The following is a 19,574-nucleotide window of genomic DNA, read 5'->3' on the forward strand; positions in this document are numbered from 1 at the left end:
TGTTTTTGTTTAGGCTTAATATATATTTCTCTTCTCATGCACTTGAACCAGTCCTTCTAATTAGCAGTTGTCCTTGTGAACATTCTCTAGTGAACATGTTACAATAATCTGTGACCTATACAGATGAAACTGATGACTGAAGCTTTGTACAGTAAAGACAGCAAAAAAATTACATTATGTATTATGTTCTTATTTTGAGTTAGAATAGACAGAATTTGTTGGTGTTCAGAGTAGCATTTTTAGATAAAAAGACAGATAAATAATGTCATCAGAACCTGCTTAAAATTATGGCCCCAAATTTCCACCTTAGGTTTGCATCACATTTGCACCAGTATGAAATAGTTCAACTGCCAATGGTCTGCAGAGGTGTTTGCACTAGAGTTTCACAGATCATAACATTTGCATATTCATTAGAGAATTAATTGGTGCAATTCTCATGCCAAACAGGTGTAATGGCCTTGATTTTAAAGTGGGGTGAGCTGGTCCATGGAGGAATCTGAGTGAATAACAAGCTCACACGTTCAAGTCTGGAGAGACTTTGGGTGCAAAATTTAGATCATTAGCACTACCTTCAGTGACACTATTGAAACCAAACACTCTTCTGGGGTGCAGACTATACTGGCAACTGCTTCTAGAATGACCTGCGCAGCCCACCATCTTGAGAAAGGGGTGTTCCCTGCAAGAATCTGAAGCAACTGAACTGGTGATATCATGATATCACATATCTCTACCAGCTGATAGGATGCCTATTTTCCAAATTTGGACTAGGCAGGGCCATTCAATAAACTCTCATGTCACTCAATAAAGATTAAGCATTCAGCTCAAGAGGGGCCCGCCACTAATGTTTTAAAGGGTCAGGTATCCAACTTGCAGGCAAGTTAATTTTGAAGAATTACTGCAATTGTAAAGCGTCTGAAAGTATTGTGGAGTGTTTTTTGAGGTGTTGTGGTGAGTAACTGGATTTTACAGGAAGTATTGCTGCATCCTCACATGGGGGCATAAGAGTAGGTCAGATGTCCATAGAAAAGCTGCAGCAGGGAGATGGAGGGAGTGTCCCTGGGTCTGCAGCATGACAGGGACAGATCAGAGGCTATGGAGAGGACAAACTCTGCAAGATGCCCTCTGCGAATTTGGAGTCAGACTTGTCCATGCTTCTTGGAAGTGACAGGAAGCTGTCTGGCAGGCAGTCAATGTGCCAGCATCTCAGTGTGTATGTCCATCAGCGTTTTCATATATGCTGCTCTCATTTGAGTCCTTTGGAGCAGAATTTGCCTGGGACCTCCACCTCTAGGGAACTGGCACACAAACCAATGGCCAGTCACTCACCACATGCAGATCCCAACCTATGCCACCTTGTAATGTTCCTGCAGTGCTTGTATCTGAGCTGGTGATTGTGAATGTCAGACCAAGTGATAGAGTCTCATCATCAGTGCTGAGCCATTGCTCTCTCTCCTCTTCTAGGGCTGCTGTGGGTGGACAGAAAATCAGAAGGGGAAAGTTGGGGTGAGGGAAGGAGCAGGTAGGGTATAAAGCAAGAGGTCCACGGTCAAACAAGCTACGGCTTCTAATCATGCCAGATAGTAGGACAAGGATGAGTTGGGAGTTGAGAAGGAGTAGAAGGCAGGAATATATAATCATCCTCAATGTTCTCAGTGACATTGGATGCCAATGGCTCTGTCTCCCCGATGAGGGGGAACGTCTCTGCCTTAAAACTCAGGCAATGCAGATATCCTTGTCCCCTGTTGGCTCTGCTCCATTCCCTTCTGTTGTGTGTCAGCTTGTTGTACAAGAGACAGGGAAGAATATCAGTGTAGCTCTGTGTTTGGCAAAGTAACTCTCAATTGACTTCCCTGGCTACCTGCTTCCCCCCCCACCGCCCGCCACACACACAGTCATGGTGCATCCCTTCCTGTCCACCTCCATCATTAAGGCCTCAAGCTCTGTATCCGTGACCCTGGAGCTCTCTCTCTGCCCTGCTATTCCATTTTTCTTGCTTAGAATTGCAGCAATAGTGTTCAGCAGCAGCCTCATGTTATTTGGTGCAGTTTCTGCTCAAAAGGGACAGACTGCCTTTAAGACATAAGTCTGGCTGTACCACGTTCTATTAATAAATGCTGCTCAACTCCCTGCTGAGCATAGAGGCAGCCTGCAGTATGATAGATGCTCAATGCTACACTACAATCATGGAAATGAGATGGCAACACCAAATTTGTATGCTGTCTGGCTCCACCAGAGCTGATGCAGCAAGTTATGACTTCCGCTCCCAAATAATGGCACACTAATTATTAGCCCATTGACTCCCGGACCTCATTCTAATATGCAGGTTCCAACTTGAGCCCAAACCTGCCTCACCAGTATTGGGAGAGATTACTTAGATGGCAAGAGGATGACTCCAGGAACCCATGAATCATGTAAGTGGTGACAGGGGCTCTAAAATTGATTGCAGTTGAGGGTTGGGGAGGCTGTGGGCAAGGAAGGCCCAGGGTTTCCTTTTAGGATTGGGGAAGAAGTTCTGTTTTTTCCTGGCTTGCAAGAAAACAAAAAAATACATAATTTTTAAACTTTGTTGGTTCTCTTCTGGCACTCAACCCTGCTCCCGGCACTGCTTTCTCACTCAGTTCTACAATAGAAGATCAGTCTCCAATGTTGTCATATTTAAAGAGTACCCCGCCATCTTGGAACAGCTTTTTTTTGTCACCTGCAACTTTACACTGTGGTGGAAAGGAACAGGCAAGCCCCCAGTGCATTTTAACTGCTTCCTTAATATAAAAGCCAAATACTGCGGATGCTAGAAACCTAGAACAAAAACAAAAATACAAAATTACCTGGAAAAACTCAGCAGGTCTGACAGCATCTGCTTAGAGAGATACAGTTGATGTTTCGAGTCTGTATGACCGTTCAACACAACTGATGAAGTTCTGATGAAGGGTCATACGGACTCGAAACGTTAACTGTATCCCTCTCCGCAGATGCTGTCAGACCTGCTGAGCTTTGACTGCCTCCTTGCCTGGCTTCTACAATGTAGGGAAGATAAAATGGGGCCAATGCACCAAGGTTCTTGGAAATTAGAGGGCAATCTTAAAAAAGCCAATTCTAGCTGAAGATTTTTTTTTAAGCAATTCTAAAAAATTGTCCACAACAGGAGCATCCAGCAGAGGCAGCCAAAGAAGAGACCCAGGTGCAACAGAGGCACAGAGGGTTCACAATTCCAATGTGTCAAACTTGTAACCACGCTTCCCCCACCGCACCCCTCCTCTGCCACCCACCCGAAGAAATGGAGCAGAGGAAAGTCAAACTTCTGGCTCTTTCACCTGCAGCATGTAGACCAGTAGCTCAAGAAGTTCAATGACCTGACCAAGCTAGGGTAACATATTAGACACTCTCCCTTTTGATGCTATGACCAACAACATGAAAAAGCATTGAGGAAAATGCTTTCAGAAGTTTGACAGCATGAGCGAATAGAATGTAGAATTATACAGCACGGAAGAAGACCATTCAACCCATCATGACTGTGCTGGCTCTTTGAAAGAGCCAACCAATTCATCCCACTCTGCTGCTTTTCCCTCTAGCTTTGCAAATTTCTCTTTTTCAAGAACAAATCTAAATCCCTTTAGAATCTGCTTCCATTGTTCTTTTAGGTAGTGCATTCCAGGTGATAGCAAAGAATTTCTCCTCATTCCCTCTCTGGATTTTTGCCAGTTTCCTATATTTGTTTTCTCTGGTAATTGATTTTCTTGTCAATGGAAACAGTTTCTTCCTTTCTACTCTATTTAAACCTCTCAAAATTTTGAACACCTCTGTTAAATCTCCTTTAACATTCTCTGCTCTAAGAACAATCACAGCTTCAACCTTCAACAACAGTTTGAATCAACACTACCAGAGGATCTGAGTGGTGTAATAAACAAAGACAGAGAAAGAGAAATAAAATGACACTTTATTCATTTTTTCAGTTCATTACAATGGATTTTTAAAATAATTAGTCCTGATAGCAACCCTCCCTGTTTACTGTGTAAGAAATCATAAGTTTGATGAAAATAGCTGATACTATACTGAAACAAGATACATCAGCCAGTAATACCCCTCAGAGATGCATTATTATGAATAACTTTTGGATTCTGAAGAAAACAATTGTCCAAATTTTTGAAACACAATGCTGTCTGAAAGAATCCAGGCACTTGGTGCCTTCGCTCTGTAAATGTGTTTCTGTAGCTAATATTTATGAGAATTGACTTTCCCACATGATAAATTGATTACCAGCTGACTCAATCAGCAAGTCTCATCATCTTTACATTAAATAAAGAAAATCAAATATTGTGAGAATTTCATTTTACAAAATATTTCTGTGTTTTTGGATATTTTGTGCAATCATGTATTTTTGTGCAGCATACCGAACAAATCTCCTGATTGAACTGTAATTAAATATTTTTAGTTATTGTTTTCTCAATATTAAATTGGATAAAGGATCTGCCAAGTGTAATACTAATGCATATAGACTAGGTCCTGTATCATGGCTTAACATCGAAGAAGGTACTTGAGTGAGATACCTGTAAACTGTGCCTGAGAAACCATCTCTCAACAAAAAGTGCTTTCTGGAGAGGAGGAGTGAAACTGGGATTTTTAAAATCTTTTCTGCAGATGGTATTCTGTATACAGTGCTTCAACTTCATGTTCCATGCAGTATTACAGTTCGCTCTTAAACTAAATAGGTTATTCCGTGGATCTGTTATGTTCCTAGTCATTTTGGGCAAATGAATGTTGATCAGATGCGGGGTAAAAGCTCTGCACTGTCACATGAAACACCTCCACATCAGGCAGAAGTTGGATATGGAGTAAAGCTTTTCATCTTCAACATTAATCTAAAAGCTTGAATTTACCATCAGCTTTTAATATAATGATTGTAGTAAATGTGCAGTAATGGTCCCTGATACTGGCAGTGGGCTAGACTACTGCTGAAATATATTTCTTTCTTACATCCATTTAAAAGTTACTGTATGAAGAATTTTTAGATTGAGGGATAATGCACCCAATTTTTGCTAAAGGCCCATTAAACTGGCACTTAGCAGAGACTCATTATCACATGAACACATTGCTTGCTTGCTGCTTTCACCTTTTTCAAATGGAACAGACATTGCTGAAGTTACAATTTGCGGATATGCTACTGTGAATTTTCTTTCCAAACTCTTCAGCATTTTCTACCCTATAAGAACTACATTCAGTGCCCGGCTGGCACTTGAATTGACAGAGGACTGCCAACAAAAGCACAGGACGTGCTGCACGGGCAGCATCAAGTTCCCTTGTTCCGATATACAGTGGATTTACTATAGTGGACCCAGTAATCTGGTAGTGACGGTACAGATGTGCCTAGGGAGGCTGCCGTTGGAAAACCTTCATATGACATGTTACACAGGTATGGCATTGCAAGTGGCAAAAGAAGCAAAACCTTCAATTTTATCATGTCAGGTTCCTTCAGACTACCAATGAGGCCATTTGCAGTGTTATCCTGTTTGCTTTTTGTGGATGTATCAAAGAAGTTATAGATGAGTTATTCAGTATGGCCAACAGCTTCATTAATTTTTCCACTAACAGAAGCAAAACAAAAAGAAATAACTCAATAGTATTACTGGCTTTATCAGAGTCTAGAGGGTCATCAATTGAACCCATTTTGCTATTTGGACCTCTGCATAATGCATTGGCCTATATGACCCAAAGGTATTTTATTCTCTCAGTCTGAGCATTGGCTCACATTCATGCAACATGCAGGAAGCTCTCATGATGTCCTAATGTAAAGTCAAATAGACTTGCCATCCATTTCTGCAGGGAAATAAAGGATGAAAGGATAGTTCCCAGCCTAAGACTGTTCTGTGCAGCTATAGGTCATGCCACCCATTGTGCTACCATAGACTGAAGCACAGCCCAGGTACAATAAAGCTCTTATTGCAACTGCTAAGATTTTAAGCAAAATACTGAGGTATGCTGGAAAGCTGAAATAAAAACAGAAAATGCTGGCAATACTCAGCAATTCAGGCAGCATCTGTGGAGAGAAAATCTGTGACCTTTGATCCTAACTGAGAAAAGTCTAACTTTTCTGAAACGTTAACTGCATTTTTACTTTCCACAAATGCTGAATATTTCCAGTATTTTCAGTTTTTATACTGGGTATTTGAAGCTGTGTTTTATATATATGGACTAATTGTGAGCAATAACTTTGCACTGTAATTCCCATTTCTCCACCTTGGCTTCCAGAACAGCTGTGATCTGCTTCTTACTCCATAAATGTATCCTTTAGAACATTTATTGTGTCATTGGCAGAATAAAAAAATGAAGATACCAATAAGGAACTAGTAGCATTTTGAAAATTAAACCCAAGGCTAGAAATTAATGTTGATGATAATAGCAGACAGACGCTTAATATTTTCATATACTCTTGTTCTGTCCATTTTTTAACTGAGGTATTTTATCTATTTAAAATAAATAGTATATTGAAAGGTTTCAAATATTCAATCATGCCACAGTATGAACTGATACTCTAGATAGCTTGAGGTTTGTGAGCAATAGCCCAAATTTTAAACGGATATTTGATATCTTTTTTATGCTTTGGATAAGAAGAAAGGAACCATAACCTTTTTATAACCCTCTCCTCATGTCCCTTATGAATGAAACTATCAGAGATCTTGAATTTAAGGCAGTTTGGTACTCCAATGACGGAGAGAGCTTAACAGTGGGCTTTTTTTTACGCACATGCTGTTTTGTTTTACTTTCTGTTTGTCCACACAGCAACCTCATAACATTGTTCAAAGACGGTTACTTGAGAGCAACATCACAAAATTGCATGAGGATCCAAGGGACACAAGGTCTATGACTCAATCACCACTTGCTGAGGAGATGAAGTCCAGCGTGAACAAGGACACAGCATGTTCACAGCAATGGGACACGCTCAGTGTCTACTGCAAGGTATGTACAGTTGTCTTGCAGTGTGATATAGTAATTTTCTCCATCTAATTATCCTGTAATCTTTATTGCTACAGAATTTCTTGTACACCATTTTGAGCATTTCAAAGAAAACAAAATGATAATGGAGAGTGACTTGAAAATGTCTATTACACTTGATCACCTTGATCAAAACGAGAAATTTAAACATTTTATTGTGCTTATTTTATTGGGAGGTCATAGTATATGTAGAACACAGAGGGCGGAATTTTCCCAGAATTTCGCTAAGTGCAGTAGGGGGCGGTAAAACAGAGTCCAAACCGCCAACGAAAATGGTGGGCTTGCATGCCGTATCTTCCCAAGCGTGCTTCGTTATTTATGCATTTCCAGGAAACACGCCGTTTCCATGGCAGGCGGAATCTCATTCGCCCGTTCGCCATCACCCCACTGTTGCATCATGCCAGCTGCCATCATTAAAAGGCAGCTGCCAGCAAACGCTCATCGCCACCAGCTCACCACTGCAGTCCGGGAGACATGGCAGCAAAAGAAAAAAGACTGAAGCCCCCCCCAGCTTCAACGACAGGTCCCTTGAGCGACTGCTGGATGCCACGGTGGCCTAACGGGATTTTCTCTACCCCCGCTTAGGCCGCAGGACGGGTAGCAATGTCACCAACCCGGCTTGGGAGGCAGTGGCAGTGGTGGTCAGCATGAACGCCCTGCAGAGGAGGACAGCCACCCAGCGCCGCAAAAAGATGAATGATCTCCTCCGTTCCACAAGGGTAAGTCACTCTTTTCCTCACTCCCAACACACACACTCACAAACCCATCACACATCCACAGGGCCCTCACTCACTGCTGGTGCAAGGGACATCACCATTCACTCTTTCACACACATCGTCATTGTCCTCACCGCATCCATGGTCCAGCAGGAGTCCTGATACACTCTCCGCGTCTCTATCCCTTCAGGACAAACTGACTTACAACAGGAGGGAAAGGTCGCAGACAGGTGGAGGGATGCCAGAAATCAGATTTCTGATTCGGATTCGAAAACAGAGCCATCCAGCTGGCCGGCGATGATTGGGTCTGGTCCTGTGCTGACGGTGAGGTCGATGCTGCTCTGCCAAGTCAAGATTCAACAGTGCAACATCCATCAGACAACTATGCCGTGAGTGATTTGTCCTGTTTCACAGGCCACTGCCATGCATTAATTATCTCTCCTTGCTTTCACAGGCACATCTGCCAAACAGCTGACAGAGCCCATGATCCAGGGCCTCCAATCAAGTTCCAAAGAAACCTCTGAAGAGGAATCTGAAGGCACCCTTCCTGAAGTCCCATCACAGAGCTCACCCACACCCTCCACCAGCACAGAGACACACACCGTGGTGGGACGTAGCTTTAGGGTAGACTCGGGAATCACAATCTGGTGAGCACATCGCACTTTCTGATCCACAGCAGACAGAGGCAGGGACTTCCCAGGTCCCTGGCACTTGGAGGACTGCTAGAGGCCAGAACGTTACTGAGTCTGAGTCAGGTGACGAGCCTCTGGACTCAGTCATGTCACAGTTGCTGGAGCTGCAAAGGCAAGCAAAAGAACAACAGGAAGGGATGTCCGCTGCACTCCTCAGATTGCCAAGGCATGATGGAGGAGTCCGTCGGCCTTCAGGCTGAGGTGATAGCGCTGGCATTGCAATGCACTGAGGTCAACACTGGCAGGATGGCGGCCGCCATGGAAATCTTGGTCCAGGACGTCACTCCTGCACTGATGCGCGGGCTTAACTCCTGTGCTGATGCCATAGTTGGCCTTCAACAGTGTGTATGCGAGAGGTGTGCTGGGCAGCTCGATCTCACTCCAGCTACCCTTTCCACTCATGGAGTCAGCCAGGGGCCCTCGGGCACCCATAGGGAGGAGGATCAGCAGGTTCACACTCTGGGACCATCTACCCAGGTGACTCTGGGATTGACTGGCCCACCTGACTCCCCTCTTCCTGTGACCTCCGCAGATCCAGATTCTCAGGCCGAGGAGGGCGCCACTGCCACACGTCAGGATCCTGAAAGCAGGCCGGGGCCCTCCAAGTCTCAGCCCTCCAGAGAACGCCCGCCAAAGTCATTACAAACAGGGTGTCACAGTCAGCAGGCTGCCTCCACCTCGCTGTGGATGTCCGGGAAGACCAAGACGTAGCAGCAGGGTTAGGAAAGTTAGGTAAAAGTAGTTGCACAGCCTGGCCACAAATGTTGATCAATTGTACATACTGTTCACTATTGTCAATAAACTCCTAAGAACATCACCCTGCCTGTGGCTCCTTGTTCTGATGAGCAGTGTTCTTGTCACTCAGATGCGAAACCTTTCTGCATAAGATAAAAGGCAGGTGTCTCAGTCCAGGGTCTCTTCCCTGTGCTCTGTGCAGCCTTCAGACCACAGTGATGGTCCAGCCTCACACTCCCTGGAAACATTACTGATGTCTGCACCTCGGCAGTGCTGGTCATTGCTGCCAGAATGTAGTGGGCAGGTGCCACAGAGTTCATTCATACTCTCTGTGTGCTCTCAGTACCTTTAAGATGGGGCTGACCCCCATCTCTTCAGCATCTGCAATCAGTGATGCTGTGCACCAACTCCTGAAGGGCTGAGGTTTTGAAGGCGGACACAGCATCAGATGCAGCTAAAGTTTCATGGCCCTGATCATGGAGCGAAAGTGAGCTGCCCTCAGCCAGACAGGAGTCAGATATTCTCAGAGGTTATGTGAAGATCTATGGAGTGACCTCATTGCATGTTGTCCTGCGATCGAGTGACTATTAGGGCCCCCACTGCATCTCTGTGATAGTAGCATTCTCAGAGGGTATTGGTGCTGGGATAAGCCAGACTGGAGCCAAACGTTCACACTGCGATGTGAGGATCTACAGGGACACCTCACTGCATGTTGGCATCATCCTCCACAAATCGGGCAGTTCATGACGGCCTCCTGAGTGCACCTGCCTTGTCTAGCCAGTGCAAGAGCCTCATCCCCATCGTTGTCATCACCAAGGACCCTCTCACTCTCATCCCCGTTGGCAACCTCCTCATTGGAGGAAACCTGCAGCTCCTCCATCTCCTCCTTAGCCAGCTACTCCCTCCATTGCAGTGCCAAGTTGGAAAGGGCGCAGCAGATGACGACGATGCATGACACCCTCTGTGGACTATATTGCAGGGCTCCACCAGGCTGGCCCAGGAACTGGAACTGCATCAGCAGTGGTCTGCTCCACCAGTGTGGGAGCTGCTGCATGAGCCTCATTATAGCATCATCAGCCACAGCCTTGTCCCAAAGCAGCCAACCCTGCAGCCTCTGTGGGCTCTGGAAGACTGCAGGAATCTGAGAGTGACTCAGGATGTAGTGTCGAAAACAGTCCCTGGAAAACATGCAGCTACCTGCAGGATGCGTATCTGGTAGTTGCATACCAGCTCCACGTTCAGTGAGTGCAAGCCCTTGTGGTTGATGAAGCCCACTAAGTGTAGCGATGGATACCTGAGCGCCACATGAGTGCAGTCAATCATGCCCTGCACCTTTTGGAATCCTGAGATCAGGGCGAATCCAATCGTCCTTGCACCCTGGCAAGGTGCTGGGTGAAATGCACAAAGTTGTGTGCCATGGAGAAGATGGCATCCATGACCTCATGGATACATTTGTGGGTGGCGGTTTGTGAAATCCCACAAGGTCACTTGTGGAGCCCTGAAAGGAGCCACTGGCATAGAAATTGAGCACTGCGGTCACTTTCACAGCCACTGGCAGTGGATGCCCTCCATGTCCCCGGCATCCGGTCCTGCAGCAAGTGGCAGATGTGAGCCACCAGGTCCCTAGACATGCGCAGTCATCGGCAACTCTGGTTCTCAGTTGTTTGCAGGAATGGTAGGCGGCGTCTATAGATCCTGGGTGTTGCCAGGCGCTGACCAGCCACAACTCGCTGTCGCTCCTGGCCAGGAGCCTTAGTAGCTCTCTCCTCCGTCTTCTATGGTCTCTGTAGGCCATCAGGCGTACAGCTAGGTCACCAGGCTCCATGATCCTGATGTGGTCCTCCTGTAAGATGAAAGAGAGAGACGTGGTTATCATGGGTGTACTGAGCATCTTTCCTGGCCCTGTGTGATCGCCCCTTAATGATTCCCGGAGAGTGCTGGTTACCCCTTGAATGGCCAGAGATGATTGCGCTGCATGGCCGCTCTGTCAGCCTGCGACATGGGGAACACTGGTCCAAATCAGGAAACAGAGATTGCAAAGGGCTGAGTGCCTCCAGCCGTGACCTGCAACATGGCCAGCGGTGGCAAGGAGATTGTACAATGTGTGCAGTCCAACTGCTCCGTGGTCCATGTGGGGGCAGAGTCGAAGTCTGTGCCGGGTGGGTGGGGGATGCGGGGTGGCGGATGGGGGTGGTGGCAGTAAGGTCTGGAGCTTGGTGGCCCTTTGGTGCCTCTGTGTTGCTGGCATGGGTGGGCAGGCTAGAAGCACGACCCCAATCATATCACTGTGGCTGCGCCTGATCCATCTTAGTTGCAGAGGCATGGTCAGTTTATACAGGTGACCCTAATGCGTGGCCACTTCCCTGGCTTACCACCTCCCCCACCCCACCTCAATTGCCTGTGCGCGGGATGCAGCACCAGGGCAGCACTTGACAACCCCCACTCTCAGCAGTTGGCACCAAGGCTGGCCAGCACTTGCCCTTGGACTCCATACCCCCACCCCTCAGCTGTCACCTCCAGGGCCAGGCATCAGTAGATCCCCCCCCCCGATACCCTTGAGGCCTGTAACCAGCGGGCGAGCTGTGGAGAACACTGCTGCTCACTCACCTCAGTGCCCCCAAAGTGAAGGCCGCGAAGGGCACGTCGCCTGCGTGTTGTTGTGAAACACGTCGGCGTGCTTTCCCACTGGCATGGACGGACGATACGGTGGGGTTCCAAGAGCCTGGAGGGATGGCCTTTTAACTATATGCTAATGTATTACAATTAGCTCCCCACCGACCGATGGTGGGAAACACGGCCTGCCATTGGTGGGCTGAGTGGACGATCGCGACCTGCCTTCACACCATCGTGAAGTGGGTCGCACCATATTCTCTGCACACGCCGCCTATCACACCCGCTGCCAGCGAGCTTGGAAAATACCACCAATAGTTCAATGTGCTGAATAAATGCAGAATAAGTACAGAATTTAATGTGGGAAGTGAGGGATCCATCACTCACAGTGAAACATAGTAGCATTCCTGCCAACCTGATCTAAGGGAGCCCTGAAGGAATAAAGTTCTTAATTAGCAGTGAGAACCCTCCCACCAGGGCTCCCGCTTTCCCCAGGGTCATTAAATCGATTCACTTCCTACTCTGGGACAGATATCCTGCCTGCGAGAGCTGCTGGCCAATCAGAGTGGCAGCTCTACAGTATCAGCAGCACCACCGGGACCGGTGGCCACAGTTAGTATTGCACTGGGGCTTACTCACAGGATCAATGATGGATCCTCCAGAGACAGGTAAGTAGGGTGGGTGTCAGCAGCAAAGGCAGAGGGATGGCTTCCTTCTGGCATTTCCCCCCTTTCCCAATGCCGGGTCCAATTTTTGAGCACAGAGTACTTTTGAATGAGGGACTCTCCCCGCCTCCCCAGAGAAGGCCACAGGCTTTTGCCCAGTAGGGTTTGCTGTGCGGCCTCCTCGCATGAAAGGTTTCCTGCCCACCACTGGCGGGAGGATCAGGCCCTTAAGGGGCTCAAATTTTCTCCAGGTAAGAAGGCCGCCTTCAAACCTTCTTGCCCTGGGCTTAATTGGAGGCAGGAAGGTGGCAGGATCTCCACCTCCTGCACCTTCTCACCCAACCTCACCCCCTCAGCTTCTGAGCTCACTTCTGGCGGGGGCATTAAATTCTGCTTAAGATTCAGACAGGGGGCTGAACTTTTCCCATGGAGGCAGGAAACAGAAGTTGGAACTGTTTTCATGTCCCAAACCCACCTCCAGTGGAAATCTGTCAAAGTCAAGATTTTTATGTGGGCGAGCTCTTTGATCAAAAATTATGTGGGTGAGCCCTTCCCTGTTCAATAAAGGGTGGCGGATGGGCTGTCATGTTGGAGGACCAGAGGCTTTCCAGCGTCAGAGAAGCATCCGGCTGCAGTGCAAGGTGGGAAGAAGGTGTCCTCAACAAGAAGGTGTCCTCTCAGCCACTTTTTAAAAGCTTTAATGAAAAAAATACAGAAAGCGGTTAGGCTGCCACTGTGGAGGTTTTCGTGGGGGGTATGGAGCTCCTCCACAGGGCTGCCTTTGACAGTATCCCTATCCAGGCAGCCAGGGAGAGGCTTCTAAGCCTGTAGGAGCCTGACGCTGGGTGCCCACCTTCAGGAAAATCCTAGTTGGCCTCCAATACCTACCTCTAACAAGGTGCTTTATGAGCCTAATTGCTTGCCTGCCTTTGTGGGGGCAGGCAGCTTTCCTGGGCCTCATCCAGCTCCTGACATCAGCAGGGCCCAAAAGTTCAGTCCAGGGTGTCTGAATTAGTGCTCTTCAGAAAATTGAAGTCAGTCTGAATATCTCAGTGATCGCTCATTCAGGTTGTGACTTTATTGATTTGAGTTCAGCAGAGCTATCTTCCAGGCAAGTCTGGTAAATTTCTGCTTTCTGGCATCAGAATTTGCAAAAAGGTAGAGAAAACTCCATGTTTAGGGTCAGTCAGATCTAACACTGGCTGCAAAAAAGACAAGTCTTGACCTAAATTGTGAAGTAAGATCTAGCAGGTTGGTTTTCTTTGTTAGAAGCTAATCCAACAGGATAGCATATAGCATGTTTTGTTTTTTGTCTAATTAGAGCAAACATTGAAAAAGTTGTTTGAAAATGATTTGTTCAGTTATTTGAATTGTGCAGAATAAACCGGCTTCTTGACTTGCCATTAGCCTTTACCAGCAGTTATAATTTTTGTATGTTAAACGATTGGATGAGTGCATGTATAAGTTTGCAGAATCCACTTCAAATGTTAAGGGGAATGCATTTCTTACATACCCCAATAAGTACATATAAGGCAGTGAAAGTCAACTGAAATGCATAAGTGTGTGAGATCCACTTAAGAGTCAACTGGCCAAACTAAAAGTTAAGGATAGTGTTGTAAGGATAGTAGGAGGTAGTCTGGAGTCGTAGGTACAGGGAACCACTGAATTATTTAAACTATCAAGAGAAAATTATTGATGGACTACTGTGAAATAGCTAGTAACAATGGGATGGAATTTTAACCTGGAGAAATAGTTGGGTTTAGGTGAGGGTGCAGAGGGTTAAATCTGGTAAAAATACAAGCACACCAGAAAACTGACTCCAACTCATTGCAACCAGTACCCTTGGGAGAGGAGGGTTGCCTATTCACATTTGGTAAACACTCAGTTGGAACAATATTTCAATGTAGTGTAAGTGTTATATTGCATCTTGGGATTCCTAGGCTTCCTGAAACTCATCATTGAAAGCAAGGAATGGATACATAGCAATTGATGAGGCTGTTCAAAACTCATGGAAATAGTGGAACAAGTACTCAGTACTCAGAGCAGTTTACTAGTGGGAAAAGGATTGTTTATAGTGCTTTTGTTGTGTGTTTATTTTCTCCAAGGGCTTCCATTCAATCTATGTGCAGCTGGTGTACAACCACAAAGCTATTGCTGCAAGCGTTCACAAGATTCCCAGGAAACTTCCATGATTCTTTCATCCTGCAGCAGTCTAAACTTCTTAACCTCTTCAAACCTGCATGAACACTTAAGGGGTTACTGCAAAGAGACAAGGGGCAGAATTTTGCCATCGGTGAGCAGGGGGTGGGACCGCTCGCCGACACGTAAAATGACGCTGGATGACATCGGGCAAAATCCCCGATGTCACCCCCCTCATTTAACTTTTCAGGGAGGTGGGGGCGCAGCAAAATCAGCTGCGGGCCCACCGACCTGTCAATGGCCAATTGAGGCCATTGACAGGATCATTTAAACAATTAAAGGACCTGTCCGTTAAGGTTAGCGGGCTGGCCAGGAGCCCAGCAAGGAATAGAAAAAACATGAAACCTCATCCACTGGTGGATTGAGGTTTCATGCAGGGTTTTAAAATTTTAATAAAGTTATTATGTAAATTATGAACATGTCCCATCTGATGTGACATGAGGGAGACATGTTAGGGAATTTTGTTTTTTCTATTTTTAATATTTTTCAAAGTGGAAGCGATCTCTCTGAGGCTGCACTTAGCCTCCCCGCCCGCACATGCATAGCGCTTCCCGCCGGATGTCACGCTGGGCGGGCCTTAATTGGTCCGCCTACGTAAAATGGCGGTGCGGCCTGCTTCGCTGGCGGGGATCGGCTCCCCACCAGCCGGAGATTGGGACGGGGTTGCCCACTGGACAGGCAGAAAATTCTGCCCAAGAGATACCTACTTCAAACTTAACTGATGACATCTGTCAAAAGCCTGACCAATGATGCATAACAGCACTGCTTGACGACCAAGCGTGTGATTGCCCAAACCATTAGCATGTTGAGAATGTGTTTCAGTGATTAAGATAGTTCTGGAGGCAACCTTCAGTCAGAGCCTCCAAATGTTTGTGGCTTGCTGCCCACTGAACTCAGTTTGGACCAGCAAGAGGGACAAGACACAGAGCAGAGATCATCTGGGGATGTTTCCAAGTAAGAAGAGGAAGATGAGATAGCTGAGGAAAAAGCAAATGAAGGCAACTGAGCATCAGCAGTCCTGCAACCAAATCATCGCATATCCTTTCAATTCATGTCTACCCAGTCATTACCAAGCAAGTTAAAAGGTGTCCTGCCACCCAGAAACCAAGAATGGGTAAGAGTGGAAAATGATGCAAACCAATAACATTTATTTACTTCTACTAAAGGATGGAAACTTCACAACTTAACATTTTCTCATACACCCTAATGCAACTACAAAGATTTACTGTTCCTATTCCCACCGATCCTACATGATGCAGAGGTAGAGGTAAATTGCTCAGATCCCTGCTCTGACTGCTGAGATCTTTTAGTCAATGACTTCTGGGTTTTGGAGCCCATGGGGGCCCCGCTGCAGACTGCTTCACCTGTACCAATGCTATCTGTACCTGTACTCGGCTATCAGAACACATGGTAGCGTGTCAGATACTGACTGGAGGGGGCGGGACTGGCGGTTGGGGAAAACAATGGGTAAAAAGTAGAAGCACCTTGAGCAGTGCTGCTACTTGTATGTCCCCGTCTTACCATTATCCCTCTCGTGGACCAGCCATACTTCACTGCTACCACTCAGCTGGAGAGCATTTAGGTACCAATCAGTGCAACGCTGCATAACTAAGGTACCTGTGATGCAACTTATGACAGCAGACATGTTGACATCCAGAGTGTACACGGCCACGGTCAAGCAATGCATGGACTCAATTGATTGCTGCATTTGATGTTTCAGAGAGTTGGCTAACTATCCATGCAAGAAGATATCGATGCAATGTCCTGTGACATCTGTTGTATTATCAGCGCTGATCACCATGTTCTTTTATGGTGCCATCACTGTGCTGTCTCAATTATAAGGTCTTGAGACTTGTATATTTAAATATGAACCTTTTATTATTAATCTTTAACTGCTTACATATCCCAGCTAATATCGTGCATGGTACTGCTCCGTGCAGGTAGGCTGGTTCTAGTGTTCTTTCTAGACTGTTTTTTCAGTCTGTTACCATATGACTCTATGCAATATACCTTGGTGGGGCTATTCTCCAGTCACACATTAACCCTTGCTCTGCCTAGCACTTTTACATTACAATGGCATGCAGGCACATACAATATGCCCCTTTTCCAAAGAAAAATTTTCTCCCTTCTGATGGAGTATTACAATACAATCTTTATTTGCTATCCCTTCGCCCCCACCTCAAGCCTGACTTTATAAATTCAAATGGTCTTGAGGCTTGTCAGTTCCTTTACATCGTGGTCTGTCTTGTTTGAGGAGTGGTAGTAGTACTAATACTTGGTTACCTCCATTTGATTCACATCATGTGTTCCATCAAGTGGTATTTCTCTTTATTAACAACTCTTCTGCTTTTTCCAGACACTGTGGGTTTGTCCCATTCTTTCCATAGGGAATGTGCACTCCGTTCATTCCTAGAATGGACTCAAATTTTCTTTTTCCATGATGTTTGTTATATTCTTGCTGGACTTATATATTTCACTAATGGAACTTTCATTTCCACTTGTTTCACAATTTCAGCCAAACATTTATTTGCTGTTTTTTCCAATTGTTTTGCAAGCTTGTGAATCTTTTCACTCAGCTCAATGTTTCTCAGCACCTCTGAGGCATCCTGTGCTATTTCTTCTAGTTCCTTGCGCTTCAGTGTTGGATTTACATTTTCCCATCCTATTTCTGTCTTTCTTTCCCTGTCTGCAATTGAACTTTGTCCTTGTGCTTCATTTTTGCTAGGTCCGTCTCCGGCAAAGTCTTAATTGGTTCAGTTCTGTAACTGTGCTGCTCAAGGCTTCATTATCCTCTCTCAGTTAGGAAAGTTCCACAGATTTTCCTTTCAATGCCTCCTCTTTGCCATTCAACTGCTTCTTCAGTTCTTGTAGCTTTCAGCATCCTCAATTTGTTCAGAGTGATGTTAAATTCATTTTCTTTCCCTTCGCAATTTTCCAGAAGAATAAACTTTGTGCTGAAGGATTCTTGTAGTGTGTGAAGATCTTTCAATACATTTCCCTTTCCTTTGTGAAGCTTACTTGCTTCATTTTGACCTTTGCTATAATTCAGAGATTCTTTGAGTTTCTTCTACTGTTGTTCCATTCTGCTGCTTAAGACAGTCCTCATTACTCCATGTTGCTGGATAGTTACACATTCCTTTTGCATTTGATCTTGAAGGACAATCAACTGTTGTTTCAACTGTTTATTTCCTTGTTGACCTCTTGCCAACTCTCTCTGGGCTTCAGTGCATCATTTTGCTGCTACTGATAATTCCAATGCAGCTTTTTCTGAAGTAATGTACAACATCCTTTTAGTTCCTCATGTTTTTCCATGGCTACATATTGATTCTTCAAGGAGACTTTCAGGGTCACAATTTATTTGCGTGCCTTTTCTGCCTGATGTTTTGTCTGGCTGAACATCTGGTTGAGTTTTTCCAACTTCTGCTTTGATTTGCTAACTGTGGAATTGAGGGTTACTATTTCCTGCTGATGCCATTGTGTCATCTCTGAAATTTGTTCATTCAGATCTCAAACAGCATGGCTCATTGAAGACTTCAGTTTTATCATGTGTTTTCAGAGGTATATACTCAGCTTGAATCTTGCACTTCAAATCTTCTAGCTCTGATGTGAATATTTTCCTGTAAACAGCTTTATTTACTTTTTGCATATTTGTTTCTTTTGAGTAGCTTCAGATAACTTCCCTTCATTCACAGTCATCTGGTATCTCCGTACTGCTATCTGTTTCCCTTGCTCTGAGGTCTTCTGTTGCCCTTGGCACTTTATTGGGAGTCGCCCTTGCTCTGGACTTCCTCTCTCTGGGGTTTTCTGTCATCTTCTCGCTAGGGTCTTTTGTTGTCCTTGCTCTGGGATCTTTTGTTGCCCTTGCTCTGGAGTCCCTTATTGCTGTCATCCTCTCTCTGGGGTCTTGTGTTACCCTCAGTGCTCTATAGGGAGTTGCCCTCCCTCTAGGGTCTCTTGTTGGCCTCAGCACACTATATTGGGAGTGTGCCAGACTTCTAGTGTCTGTGCTCTCTACAACTTGGGGCAGAAATTTGCGCTGAGCAGTGCGACCGACCCACTCAAGCATAAAATGATGCACGATGACGTCAGGTGAGTGTCCCAAGGTCATCGTGCACTCACCCGATATTTTGGTTGGCAGCACCGACAATTACCAGACCTATTAAAGCCATTAGAGTTATAATTGAGTGAAATGTTGCTGCCCGTCCAACCTTACAGTTAGCAGGCAAGTGGAAAGGCCAACTAGTCTTTGGATTTTTTAGGGAACTTCATCCACAGGCAGGATGAGGTTTCCAACAGCAATTAAAAATTAAATAAAAATGTTTAAATTTCATTTATAACATGCCCCTGCTCATGTGACAGAGTCACATGAGGGGACAGGTTTTTAACATTGCTAAATCTTTTATTCCTGATTTTTCAAACCTTCAACCCCGAGGCAGCTCTGTGCCTCAGGGAGCTTACATTGTGCACACTCATGCGCATGTGAGAACTTCCACACTCACCCTCCTCCCGCCCCACCCGACAGCATTAATCACTGCAGCATGAGATCGATGTCTGGGCCCGATCGCAGGCGGCAGTCAATATCGCAGCCACTCCTGGGCCCTCCCGTTGCGCCTGCCTGACAAGGGGAAAATCCTGCCCTTGGAGTTTAAAATATCTATCAAAGCCTTTTAATATCAGACCAAATGCTGTCGAGTGTTGATCTATACATTGGCTGTGGTGTACATCAACAAATGAACCAAAGATGAATAAAAACTTGTACTTCTGACTCCTTATTTAATCCTGTAAGTCTCATATAAACTACAGCTTGTCTTCTCCAAGGCTCCCACTCTTTGGTCTTGTTTAGCCATTTCATTATGCAAAATACTTCTGGCTCTAAGTTGCTGCCCATTGTTTTCTTGCAGTTACTAATTTAAATGTCACTTTCCCTTTAAAGCTGTCAGTGCAGTAACTTTTTTTTCCCCACTTAGGCT

At 45.6% G+C, this 19,574-nt stretch overlaps 1 protein-coding gene across 1 annotated transcript in view; it reads left to right on the forward strand.

Moving 5' to 3' along the window:
• The window catches only part of LOC121293045 (nuclear receptor-interacting protein 3-like), a 97,644-nt gene that overhangs the window by 34,986 nt on the left and 43,084 nt on the right, over window positions 1-19,574 (forward strand). Inside the window, exon 5 of the mRNA XM_041215637.1 lies at window positions 6,775-6,951. Within this exon, the coding sequence (XP_041071571.1) occupies window positions 6,775-6,951 (177 nt within the window). The remainder of the gene's footprint in view (window positions 1-6,774; window positions 6,952-19,574) is intronic.

This window comes from Carcharodon carcharias, chromosome 21, assembly GCF_017639515.1.
Source record: "Carcharodon carcharias isolate sCarCar2 chromosome 21, sCarCar2.pri, whole genome shotgun sequence".
NCBI lineage: Eukaryota > Metazoa > Chordata > Chondrichthyes > Lamniformes > Lamnidae > Carcharodon > Carcharodon carcharias.